Source organism: Rhinoderma darwinii, chromosome 4 (genome assembly GCF_050947455.1).
Source record: "Rhinoderma darwinii isolate aRhiDar2 chromosome 4, aRhiDar2.hap1, whole genome shotgun sequence".
NCBI lineage: Eukaryota > Metazoa > Chordata > Amphibia > Anura > Rhinodermatidae > Rhinoderma > Rhinoderma darwinii.
In genome coordinates this window covers 176,741,697-176,755,619 of record NC_134690.1, presented here as the reverse complement: position 1 = coordinate 176,755,619, position 13,923 = coordinate 176,741,697, and the positions used below count along the sequence as shown (strand labels likewise).

Genomic DNA, 13,923 nt, shown 5'->3' with positions numbered 1-13,923 from the left:
CCGCCAGGAACTGAAGCTTTGATGCCAGTTGTGAACAGGACCATTTATGTAAGCAACATCTACAGCCCATATTGTTGTGCCTATCATAATAATTATATGTATCTCCATATAGAGTCCTATTTATCACAGTAGTCCAAGATCACATGCTACCATCTTGGTGACTTTACAATGATAAGTGACCTTTAAAAATGAGCATGGTCTGTCAATTAACTGATCAGTAGGTAAGAATCTAAAAAAACTCACAAAGTTTTCATGCAGTCTTTGATGCAGTTTTTGGCTCAGTTTTTTGGGCCAAACACAGGCGTGGACACAAAAGAAAGGAGATGCATCAGTCTTTTCTTTATACATTTCCTCCCCTTGGGATCCACTTTTGGAATTGGCTCAAAACACTTAGCCAAAAACTGCCACAAAACTTTATCAAAAGTACATGTGTGATCCTGGTCTAAATGGTTATTCTTTTTGGGTGGTTAATAAATTACCTGGAAAACAATGCTACTATGTTAACAAATAAATGGTCTTACTTTTTCTGTAGAAGCACCGGAGGCTTTGCTTGCACCCTGCCAGCCACTGCAATGGCAGTTGGCTGCTAAGCAGCAGCCAGCATTGCTTAAAATTGGACGTCACACTCGCCAGCCTTAAAACTTTACCACTGTTCTACAGATCTCCTTTAAATGATATACGGCTTTCATAGAAGGCAGTTTGATCAGAAAATCCTAACTAGCGGTGGCAATCTTTGGTTGTTTTCACTTTTGTACTGTTTTGTCTTTGTGTCCTCCATAAGGTCATAAGAAACCTTTGGTGGACATTTTAATATTGCATACATTTTTTTCATTGCTGGTCACCTCAATAATTGTTTTACTTATTTTTACATTTATATACTTTTTTTTACATTTTAAGTACCATACAAATAAGGATCTTACCTGTTATATTTTATAGGTTTGTGATTGCAATGCTCCCAATGATTAGAGCCCACCACAGATGAGTCTATATAATATCCAATTAATCCTTCCTCCACCTTGGCTTTATCAAACTGTACGACAACTGATGTTCTTGTGTTTCTAGATGCCAATATACGACCAGGAGCAGATGGCACAGCTTTAGAAAAAAAGACAAGCATATAAATCTGGAGTACATAAACATGAGCAGATAATAAAGCCATGCAAATAAAATCAAGAAAAAAGAGCAATGAAGCCTTGTCTACTGTATATGCATGTGAAAATCATCTAATTCATGTACTTATATACAGATGTAGCAGAGCTAAAGTTTTTATTAAAGTTTTTTATGTGTTCAAAGATAACTTAATTCAATAGGCTTACATGCAGTCCTATAGGGGAAAAACAGATAGCACATTATGATAGCACTACATGTTTGCTAAATGACAATCTCCACTCTGCTGCATCTGTATTTGTATGAATTGCTGTTGAATACACTAATAGTTTTGATAGTATTAAAGCAACATGTTTGGCATAACATTGAAAAGAAGTTCTTTTACCTAGACGTTCCTGGGCTTGTATTGGTGGGGTTACTTCAGAAGGCTCACTGACACCACTTTTATTGACTGCTATAACTCTAAAATTGTATGATTTTCCTTCCACCAAATCAAATATTGCATAGCGTGGAGATCTTACTGGGATCTCAGAGTTGACTCTTTGCCAGCTTCCACTGCCAACCATTGTCTATAAGAAGACAGGAAAAGATTAAACTAGGATCAGATTTGAGGTACAAAGAAAGAAATCCGTGTTTATTGAACCTATTTCACTTTTTTTTCTACTTAGAACAGAAATAAAGTTTATTAATAAATATATACTTCTCTTTGCAATGCGACCAACCAGTATGAAACATGACTAGTGCTTCCTATAAACTGTACAGTATGCGTGTTTTGCACTTTTTCTGTTATTATCTTTTCAATATCCCTTTCTTGAATATTCAGTTATTGTATATTTGCCATGAGGTATTGGCAGTTACTGGCTGCAATTTATACTAATGTTAATGGCAATATTATAGAGAATGTATACAGGATCAGGATCCCTTTATATAGACAGCATTACAAGATATGTTGCATTCTTATAATCACCTAAATGTTTGTGCCTTGCTGGGATACTACACAGGGATGAAATGATGCACCAGGGAAGCAGATGATCCTTCCATGAGCCCAGGTTCTTTCATGATAAAGTAGCTCTGCTATACAATCCCACGAAGTCCAGCAAAATACATACATAAAGCTTAGGGGATCATTTGTTCAGTACTAAACATGAAGTTGTTCCGCACAGTTGACTGGCATAGCAATGTGGCTTCAGAATTATGTTCTTATGTGGGCCAAGCTGCTCTCCTACATCTAATACTGCACATTGGTCTACAATTAGAATAATTAACTATTATTCTACTATTAATACAACCATATATTAACACATAAATTACTATAAACAATGTATATGTTTATGTGTATGGTCAGGGTCTGTACAAAAAAATGGTCTTTAAATGAAGTCTAATGACTTAAAATATATGAAGGCAACTCTAGTTAGACTGACAACTGAGAAGGACTTCTTAATGTGACGTCCTAGAACAAAACTGCTAGAAGCAGTTGACTGAAGTTCCATAAGCAGCAATTTCCAGTAAGATCTCCCAAAGTTTTCTTATGTTTCAAGGCTTGTTTTGCCTCTGATGTGACTTCACTCAAACATCAAAGCTAAATACATTTCCCATCATTAAAAAGACTTAAGATTGTCTACAACAGTATAACCTCTCTAAAAATATACCAGCATAGTGGAGTTATTCTCTATTTTCGTGCCATCATTTACCTTCTCAATGTAATATACAAGTGGATCTCTGCCACGGGGAACAGGTGGCTCCCAGCTGAGAACAACATATGTTTTACTGGTTTCCAGTGCCTGGACATTGGTGGGTGGTCCAGGAATTTTAATATCACCTAAATGAGAGCCATAGTTAGTAAAAGAACACAGCTTGTGCTTTGTGTATTCAACTATCTACTATTTAAGATTAACATTAGAGCTTTTTTGTGCAAGAATATTTCATGCTTTTTTTTTCATTACCATCTCCATTACCCAAATAAGCTGGAAATTATGGCAATGACATCCACAGATAAACGATAAAATTCCCAATATGGCAAATAATTTGTTACAGGCGCTGCTGCTTTGGACCAACATTCTTTAAAGGGAACCTGTCAGCTCCTATTTGCCTACCAAACTTGTCCCAGCATTTGGTAGGTCTTGTAAAACGATGTGCCAACATACCTTTGTATTACCTTGTTTGTCCAGATAAACAACTTTATTTCCATATGCGAATAACTCTGCTAGTGGCACTCGGGTGGTCCGTTTCGCCGCAAATGCTCCTGTTCTCGCCAGTTTAGCCACTCTTCTTCACCCCCTCAGTGAGGATGGGAGCGACGTGTCATTGACAATCTTGAGCAAAGGGTTGAGCAGGCTAAAATAGCATGAACAAGCGCACTTGCTGGGAAACGGACTGCCCGAGTGACACTTGCAGAGTCATTTGCATGTGGCAATAAAGTGTTTTATCTGGACAAACAGGGTAATTTAAAGTGATCGAAGGGTATGTGGCACATAGTTTTACAAGACTGACCAAACGCTTGAACCAGTTTGGTAGGAAACAGATTCCTTTTAAGAAGATTATGTTTTTCAATATTACAATGTGAAAAAAGTACCTATCACATTAACAATGGTGTCTTATGTGTAGACAGCATGTTATAGAGATGGAGATGCTGAGCAGATTGATATATAGCTTTGTAGGAAAGAATGCAGAATAATTTATTTTATTTGTAATTATCTATTGATTAAAATCTCTTCTCATTCTGTGTTTATTAGTCCAGTGTACAGTCCAACACAGGGATTGACAACCGTTTTTGTATCTACTTTTACATAGAGAAGGCTGTCAATCACTGAGTAGGACTTGCCACTAGAATCATTAAAGCAATAAATTACAATTTATTTATCGGACTATAAGACGCACCTGACTATAAGGGCATATTCAGACGTGGCGGAATTGCTGTTGAATTCCGCTGCGGACAGTACGCAGTGGAATTCTGCAGCAGCCGTTTTTTACATTGGTTTCTATAGATTTTTACGAAACTTAGTTCAGATGTTGTGGAAAATAACTGCGGAATTTAGGCTGCGGTGCAGAATTTTCCCCCCGCAGCATGCTCATTATGTTGCAGAGAAGAAGCTGAATTTCACTGCATTGCAAAAACTGAAATCTATGGCAAGTCCGCTGTGATATCAGCAACGTCAGAATTACCTGTCAAATATGAAAATGTTGCTGCAAATTCGCAAAGAATCTGCAGCAACATTTTCAGCAGAAAAATTCTGCCACGTCTGAACATGTCATAGGGGTGTGTTCACACGGCCTATTTTCAGCCATTTTTCGGGCCGTAAACACCTGAAAAATGGCTAAAAATACGGGGGCTGAATGCCTCCAAACATCTGCTCAGTGATTTCAATGTGAAAAATGGCGTTCCATTCCCACAGGGTGCTATTTATGCGGCTGTTTTTTAAAACAGCCCGTAAAAAAATGCCCCGTAAAAAAGAAGTGCATGTCACTACTCGAGCCATTTTTTGGAGCCGTTTTTCATTGTCTCAATAGAAAAACAGCTCCAGAAACAGTCGTAAAAAACGCATCCCTTGAAAACAGCTCCATATTTTACAGCCGTTGTTAGTCTAGCATGTGAGCATACCCTTAGACGCTCAAAGGTTTTAGACAACAGAAAACACAAAAAAATTATTTCATATTTTACTACTTTTACAATGAAAAATATTTGTTAAAAAAAATTGTTTTGTGTCACCACATTCTGAGAGCTGTAACATTTATATTTTTTCATCGATTGAGCGGTGTGAGGGCATATTTTTTGCGAGATGAGCTTCAGTTTTTATTGGCATCTTTATTATTATTTTTTTAAAACTTTTTATTTAATTTTTTTTAGCGCTAAGGTAACCAAAAAACAACGATTCTGGTGTTTTAAATGTTTGGGTTTTTTACGCCGTTCACCATGCGAGTTAAATAATGGTATATTATAATAGTTCGGACTTTTACAGAAGCAGAGATACCAACTTTTACATTTTTAAAATGTTTTACATTGTGTTTGGGGAAGAATGGAAAAGTTTTTTTTTTTAAAAAACTTTTAATATTTTTTTTACACTCTTGAAAATGGATCTAACTTTTTTACACATTTTATTAGTTCCCCTAGGGGACTCGAACCAGCGATCATTAGATCGCTGGTACAATACACTGCAATACAAAATGTATTGTAGTATATTGTAATTTTTACAGGCTTCTTAGCAAAGGCAGACAGAAGGCCAACATGGGGGCCTTTGTTAGACCCCTGGGTCGCCAACACAACCATCGGCGCCCCCCGATCAGGTTGCGAGGGGGCTGTTGGGCTGTCAGAGGAGGCCCTCCCCCTCCTAATGGATAAAATGCTGTGGTCGCTATGGACTGCGGCATTTAACTAGTTAAATGGCAGGAAAAGCGCGATCTCAGTGTATCAACTGGGCTCAGTGCGTGAGTCCGCTCCAAACATCACACCCCCTTCCCACTCCACAACGTGTCGGCAAAGTGTGAAGAAAGTGGTCAGGGTGGTTAAACGATCAGGAGGGTTTAGCACAGCCTTGACAGCCGAATATAAGACGCAGGGACTTTTTAGCAAGATGTATGCTTTCTAAAAAGTGCATCTTATAGTCCGAAAGATACGGTATTTATCAATCTGCTCAGCTCTTCCTCCTCTATAACTTGCTGCCTGCAGATAGGGCAGCATTTTTAATGTGACAGGTTCGCTTTAGTATGTCTAGTATAAACTTTGGATATCCTACCTTAATAAGCCATGGACTAAGAACTAACTAGAACTAAGGGTCTTGTGATGATGATTGGGCTAAGACTAACAGTGTGTATAAGGAGCATTCAAGCAATTTTGACAATCAAAAGCACTCACTATAAAATCAGAAAATCTTCTGGTAACTGTTTAGCATAGAAAGTAGTAGGATTAGAACCAACGGTGAGTGTATTCTGAGGGTGGAAGAAGTCAATCCAATTTTAAGTGTGGTGACACATCACACCAGGAGTGACCAATTTAAATTACAGGGATTTGTTCACTTATTACAAACACCTATAATTGAGAGTCACATGAGACCAAGAGATCCTCACATTAATTGATGATCGAAAAGTGTCACACCTGTCCATGGTTTGTGTGTGGTATTGCAGCTCAGCCCTATTCACTTCAATGGAGCCAAATTGCAATACCAGACACAACCCATGGACAGGTGTGGCACTGTTTCTGGAAGAAAACAACCCTGTTTTTTATCCCCGACATCCCCTAATAGGGTATTAAAGAATGTGTAATTTTCACCAGACATCACCTTTAACCCCTTGTCAATGCATCTATTTTTCATTTTTTTATCTTTGTTTTTCCCTCCCCATCTGCCGAAATCCACAACTTTTTCCTTTTTCAATCAATATAGCCATGACTTGTTTTTTTGCACCATTTATTGTACTGGTAAACTTGCAAAAAAATCTTTGTGGTGTGGAATCGGAAAAAATATTGTTTGTTTTTTGGATAGTTGTTTACAGTGTGCACCGTGTGGTAAAATCAACATGTTCATTTTATTCTGCGGGTCAATAGGTTTATGCTGATGCCAAATTTATATATTTTTTATTTTTGCTACTTTGATAAAGAAAAAACGAATTGTTAAAAATATTTGTTTTGTGTCGCCAATATTCTGAGATAGCTTTTTTATTTTGTCATTGATTGAGCGTTATGAGGGCTTGTTTTTTGCAGGGTGAGCTGTAGTTTATATTAGTTTCTTATTGGAGTTCACACAGCTTGTTTTTTGCAGGCAGAAAATTCTGTCTCAAATTTCAGTTTGGAATTTTGAGGCAGATTTTCATCTGCCTGCACGCCGTTTGCCGCGTTTTTCACAGCGTATTTCGCTGCGTTTTTCGCTCGCGCCCATTGAGTGCCACAGACAAAAATGCTGCGAAATACTCTTTGTCTGCCTCCCATTAATGTCAATGGGAGGTCAGAGGCGTAAATGCCCGAAGATAGGGCATGTCGCTTCTTTTTACCGCACGCTTTTTTTACCGCTCGCGGTAAAAAAATGCGTCCGCCTCCCATTGTAATCAATGGGCGGCATGATCGGCCGTTTTTTGTCGCGTTTTCCGACGCGTTTTCCGCGTCAAAAAACGTGTAAAAAAAACTCAGTGTGAACAGGGCCTTAGCGTTCATATGACTTTTACCAGCTCCTATTATTACACTCCCAGGCTGCTGTGACAACCATCAACAACCATGATAGCGCTGCGGGCGGCTGATGAACTGTCAGAAGGGGCCGCTCGTCTTTATAACGGGTTAGCTCTGAGTTATCTCCAATCCTGGCCATGTCAGTGAACGGTGAGCTGACACCTACTATGTATGCAGAGCATTTAGCCAGTGAGCCCACACCATACTTTCCCTTGCCGGCTATGACATAACCGCAGACAAATTTCGGCAAGACTACAGAGCAATATATTGAGGAAGTTACTGCCCTCTAAACAACACTGTTTTACAAAGAATAAAAGTGAATATGGCAGATTATTGAGGGTAAAATACCTTCCAGGTCATCCTGACAAATGACAATTTCTTTTCCTCCATCCAGATGAATTGCTGTAAAGAGAATAATTGACATTACATTATACAAAAGGACATTGTTTCATGATGTTATGTTTGTGATGTGTATAACGTGTTGACTGTGTATTAAAGAAGTTATGGGCTTACATTTTTTTTATGTTGTGTTGTCATTTTTTTTTCTTAACACAAGGACACAAAGGTGCACATGATTTAACTAAACCCTTAGCTTAAATTGCATGTTAACAATATAAGAACAAAGCTTTCTCTGTTATAGCCTTTAGATATAGCCCTTTGATTTATTGACACAAGGGTATTAAAAGGCTTATCATGTTCTATTGTGGTGGAATATACTCTGACATCTGCTTTTATATTTCAGTCTTTTGGGAGCCATGTTCAATATATGTTTCATCTTTCCACAATAAGTGGTAATAAAGCAGTATATTGATTACATGTCCACTATGGGTTGTTTTACAAATTTACCATAGGCTGCTATCAACTTCACTTAAAAATTCATAAGTATAACTTTAACTATAGCTCATATATCTATGATCTATGTTTCTATATTTCTAGCTTCTATCTATCTATCTATCTATCTATCTATCTATCTATCTATCTATCTATCTATTCATCTCTCTCTCTCTCTCTCTCTCTCTCTCTCTCTCTCTATCTATCTTGATCTGTCTACAATCTATTCTACAGTATCCGTTTGTCTGATATCAATAATGTTGAAGTTGACATATCATTAAACAGTTTATCCAATTAAACTGTTTCATACCAAAAGTCCTGAAATGCTATTAATAGCTGTTTAAAAGTAATTTGCAATGTTTCTAGCATTACAAATACCTTTTTCACAATTGTTTGCTTATGTCCCCCTTGGTGCTGCTGCTAATCTGTACTGCTAGAGCCGGGCTCTGAGCAGAATAAGTCTTCTATCTCCTCTGGCAGCTGACAATATAGTCCCTTCTTACTTCCCTTGCAGAAAGAGTTTTTTCAGCTATACTGCCATGCTACTGCAAAGGCTCAGCTCCTTCCCTGACAAGCAGAAATCGATTTATATTGTCTGCTCAGAATTGTCTGTGAGGAGAGTGACTGAGCAGGCGTGTCCTTTAGCATCTATCTCAGTAGGTGGAAGTGCACATTTCTATACACTTTGAATACCAGGTGGCGCCATACCATGTAAGTAAATATCATAACTCTTCATTGGATAATTTTTTTTAACATGTACATTTTTTTAGCATGTAAATGGCATATATTGTTCATTTTTTATGATCTATACAATAAATTTTATATTTAGTGGTGGGACAACCCCTGTAAGAACATTTTTGACACTAAACATTTTATTATTTATACTAAAGCAGAGATTTTGTATGCTAAGCTCGTAAGGTATTCATATCTGAAAACAAAACAAAGAGGCCCATGACACTGCAAGAGGTTGTGTATTTCTTTTAATGTGCATTTGTGCCACATTCTTGGAATTAGAATAAACCACTTGGATATAGAACCTCCTGCAGTGCCTTGGACCGCTTTCTCATACAGTATATTACATACAGCCAAACAAACCAATTAAGCAAAAGACAAACATAAAATAATTGACATCTACTTAATATGAAAGTGTGCACCTACTTTGAAGCCTTGATAGATCAGCAGGATCCAGAGCTGCAACAGCCAATGAGACCCTTGATGGTCTACTGACACCAGCTTTGTTAACTGCTCGGACATGGAACATGTAAGATCGTCCTTCAAACAGACCCGTCACAGGGTATTTGCAGATTTTAACTGGAGAATCATTGCACTGGATCCAGTTTTCAGTGCCAACTTCACATCTGTCAGGAAAACAATATTAACAATAGCGTTAGGCCGGAATTACACACACCAATTTGATGCAGTTATTGGTGCAGTTTTTGGCTCAGTTTTGTTAGGGAAAGCCAGAAATGGAACGAAAAGGAGAGAGAAATGTAAAGAAAAGACTGATGCATTGCTTTTTTTTGTGTCCACTCCTGTGTTTGGTTAAAAAAAAATGCAGCCAAAATCTTAATTAAATACTGCAATACAGTAATACCAGTTTTTTTCTAAAACTACTTGTGGAGATCTTGATGAAAAGAAGATGCTTAAGTCTAAAGTAAAAAATGTTTTAACTCTGCGAGTAAAGCTTTGGTCACAATTGCTTCGTTATTTCAGTTTTTCTGTTCCGTCATAGGATCAGAAAAACAAAAATAATGGTAGTGACAGATCCGTTACATGACAGACACCAACAGTAAAAGACGGGTCCCATTGACCTTAATTAGTTTCATCAGGTGTTTGTCATGGTTTCCATAATTTACCATACGAAATAGCATTGCATGCGAAGGTAACTGCAACACAGCCATCTAACGGAGCCCCCAATGCAGATGTGAACACAGCCTAAAGTTATGTTCAAATCACAGTTTTTGGAGTAAATTTCACATATATGCCAGGACAAATTCCCGTCGTATACATTAAGCATTGACTATGACGGATGCTTAATAGTGGTATTCTTCACCATTAGGCTATAATGATATATGTTTAATGGATACATTGTGAACACTCATGATCCTTTTCATACACTTTCAACACTCATGACCCTTTTCATAATGTATTTGTCAAACAGAAGCTATTAAGCGCATCCATCCCCCATAGGCCATAATGTCATCCATTTAACGGATATGTCAAGAAAATTGATTGAAAAGCTTGTGATGTATCCATTCAATGGAGGCCTGTGATGAATGCCATATAGTCGTATTCGTCACTTATAGGCTACCATGTTTAAAAATGTATACGTTTTTACTGGACTCCATGGGATGGAATAGCATGGTCTACTGCCTCAATCTGGTAATGAAGCCATGTGGACAAGTTTAGGGTGTACGTCGGGAGCTTTCCCGACACGCACTATATGTAAACACACAATGTGATGTGAACCGGGCCTTAGCAGGAGTATAAATAAGTAACATAATGTAGACAGGAGACAAGTTTGACTCCTACAGTCAACCAGCAAACAACTAAATCAAATACAGGGTACCATGTTACTAAAGTGCAGCACCACATACAGGGAACTGCTAAAGTGAATCAAATAAATCTGTGGAGCAATATCCCTATCACAGTCCCCTTCCCATCTAAATAGGATATCTCTACTCACTGGCAGAACTGTTGGTATGTGGTATTAGGGTGTGAGCATAGCAGGCCCCCGCACATGCCTATGTCTAAATACTTACTTATCAACAAAGTATCCAATCACTGGAGCTTCACTGGCAGTGTTTGGTGGCTTCCAAGAGACAATCACGTAATCTTTGTTAGCGTCTTGGCATTTCACATCCATTGGAGCACCTGGTGCCCCTGCCACCAAAGCGGCAGCATCTTTAATGAAAGTATTTAAGTATTAGCAAAAAAATAAGGAATTTGAATTTAAATATGAACATTTAAGCGCAAAAGTTAAGAGGCCAAGATTACATTTATACATTTACCATACTATGTGCTTCATTATACAAATACAATAAATTTCATCTACTGTTATTTATTTAATGAAAGATATTGTCAGTGCCCAGTCAATTATTAATTGCAGAAAATTAGCATTTCTCAGTCTAAGGCTTCAAAGGTTTACATAGCCTTTAAGTTTCCTAAGTTCTCCCCTAGAGATCAGGCAGAGCACTCATTAAAAGTGTTATGTGGGGACCAAAAATTATTAGCAGCATACTCACTGCAGTATGTGAGTACACTCTTTAATATACATTCCGGTCCCCTGTTGCGCTGATTATGAGATTTTGATAGATTTTTATAGCGCTGGCGGAGGACCGGAAGTCTAGTTGAACAGTCTTCCTTCATGACAACACGACTCTTCGTCATGTGACCGGCCCCGCTGTACTCTATGTAATGGCTGTACTACTACTGGTAACAAGAGCTCCCAAGTCAGATGACGGCTGCATTCAACTGCAATATTTATTAGCTAATGATGTATTTTGAAGTGCGTATATCTTGGCTCATATTTCGGCTCTAAAGTGCATTGAACTAATTAGGTGTCCAATGTAATTGTCGGAGAAAAAGTAAAAAGTTTTGCTATCTTGCATAAGAGGTTTTTAGCTGCTCTTGTAGAGTGATGTTAAGCTGTTTATTTCAGGGATGTTCATGTTCTATACTGTATATACATAATAATATCAGTGAATCAGACAAATACCAGCGACAAACAGAAATCCACTGTGCTGATTGACTCCTCCTCTGGTGACCATTCTTACAGTATACAATCCTTCATCATCCTTATTCATATGTGTGAATGTCAGGGTAGCACGTCCCTCTCCAAAATGCAGCTGGTGCCACTTGGATTCTTTTACCAGGACATCTGAAAAAGGAAATCGCATTGTAAACAAGTGGAGAGCTATACTTATAACGTGTGCTAATGCTGAGGATCATTAAATGTGAAAAGGGAATTATATCACATGACAAGAAAGCAAACAGCCCTGGCCAGATCATTCCTACAGGCAAAATACGTCATCTCATCTTATAGCCAATGTTACTTTCCATATACTTTACATTTATATTAATCCATTGACAGATTTTAGAATTCAATGTGATCAATGTAATGAGCAGTATATACAGTCTACCTGCAGGTGGAATTCTCCAAAAAAGATTGTTATGCAGATCAAGTAACAATGTAACTTTTAAATCAAATAACTTTTAGGCCCTATTCACATGACAGAGTTTCCCGGCCGTGTGACGGCCATTCAAAGAACGACCGTCACATGGACACAGTAGGAACAATAGACCGCAAATGGGGCTATTTAACACAATCGATTTTTTGACGGCTTGGGAAACCTGGCCGTCAAAAAATGGGACATGCCCTATTTTCGGCCGTTCTCCCGGCCGCCCGGCTCCCATAGAAGTCTATTGTTTTGCTCCCTGTAGGAGCGGAATCCCCAATGCCCTGCCACAGCTTTGGCAACGCTATGGCCGGGGATTGGGGATTCCGCTTCAGGAGAAATCACTGACTACACTGTCCATATATGGACACAGTGACGTCAGGCGCTTCTGAAGCGGAATCCCCGACCCTGTGGCCGGTGTTTCTGCCCCAGGAGAAGTCCCTGACTTCACTGTCCATATATGGACACAGTGACGTCAGGCACTTCTGAAGTGGAATTCCCGACCTTGTGGTCGGTGTTTCCGCTCCAGGAGAAGTCCCTGACTTCACTGTCCCTATATGGACACAGTGACGTCAGGCACTTCTGAAGCAGAATGCACGACCCTGTGGCTGGTGTTTCCGTTCCAGGAGAAGTCCCTGACTTCACTGTCCATATATAGACATTGAAGTCAGTGACTTCTCCTGGAACGGGGGGGGGGGGTGCTATGTAAAAGGTTCCTGTGTAGAACTACGTACAGGGGGCTGTGTGGCATAACCCACTGGGGGCTGTGTGGCGTTACATACAGGGGGCTGTGTGGCATTACCCAGAGGGGGCTGTGTGGCATTACCTACAGGGGGCTGTGTTGCACTACCTACAGTCTGTGTGGCACTACCTACAGGGGGCTGTGTGGCACTACCTACAGGGGGCTGTGTGGCATTACCTACAGGGGGCTGTGTGGCACTACCTACAGGGGGCTGTGTGGCACTACCTACAGGAGAGCTGTGTGGCACTACCTACTGGGTGTAGTGTGGCACTATCTACAGGGCGCGGTGTGGCACTACCTACAGGGGGCTGTGTGGCATTACCTACAGCAGGCTATGTGGCACTACTTACAGGGGGGCTGTGTGGCACTACCTACAAGGGGGGCTGTCGGCCGACACTCGGACCCTGTCGTGTGAATAGAGCCTTAGGTTCATGTACAACATGAGACTGTTACATTTTCTCTAGACACAGCATGACGCTATGTTTACATTGTGTTTGGAGTATAAGGCTCGGCACTTGCTAGTGTCTTGGGGTATATGGCCTGGCACTGTATGCGGAGGTATCTTCAAGTAAAAAGGACCTGTTAGGATATGTTAAAATGCTAAACTAAAAATGGCAGTAAAATACGGAGGTGTTTTCAAGGGAAAACAGCCTCTGATTTTCAGCTGTTTTTAAAACATCAAGCGTTTTTTGATGCGTTTTTTTACGGACGTTTTTGGAGCTGTTTTTCTATTGAGACAATGGAAAAACAGACCCAAAAATGGCTCAAAAGGTCACATGCACTTCTTTTTACGGGGCGTTTTTTTAGGCGCTGCTTTATATTATGTTCTCATTGAGAGTTGTGGGTCTGAAAATAGGTTTTGGGCCAGTTCCCAGGACAGCCAAGCTACACCTTTGGGCTCCAGGTGTATTTCT

The 13,923-nt window shown here is 39.3% G+C and overlaps 1 protein-coding gene across 1 annotated transcript in view; it reads right to left on the bottom strand.

The window, feature by feature from the left end:
* Positions 1 to 13,923, bottom strand: part of MYOM2 (myomesin 2) — a 140,198-nt gene that overhangs the window by 83,930 nt on the left and 42,345 nt on the right. The window contains exons 9-15 of the mRNA XM_075861936.1: positions 11,808 to 11,969; positions 10,852 to 10,993; positions 9,248 to 9,447; positions 7,607 to 7,660; positions 2,799 to 2,926; positions 1,493 to 1,676; positions 921 to 1,095 (exon numbers count right to left, since the gene is read on the bottom strand). Of these exons, the coding sequence (XP_075718051.1) occupies positions 921 to 1,095; positions 1,493 to 1,676; positions 2,799 to 2,926; positions 7,607 to 7,660; positions 9,248 to 9,447; positions 10,852 to 10,993; positions 11,808 to 11,969 (1,045 nt within the window). The remainder of the gene's footprint in view (positions 1 to 920; positions 1,096 to 1,492; positions 1,677 to 2,798; positions 2,927 to 7,606; positions 7,661 to 9,247; positions 9,448 to 10,851; positions 10,994 to 11,807; positions 11,970 to 13,923) is intronic.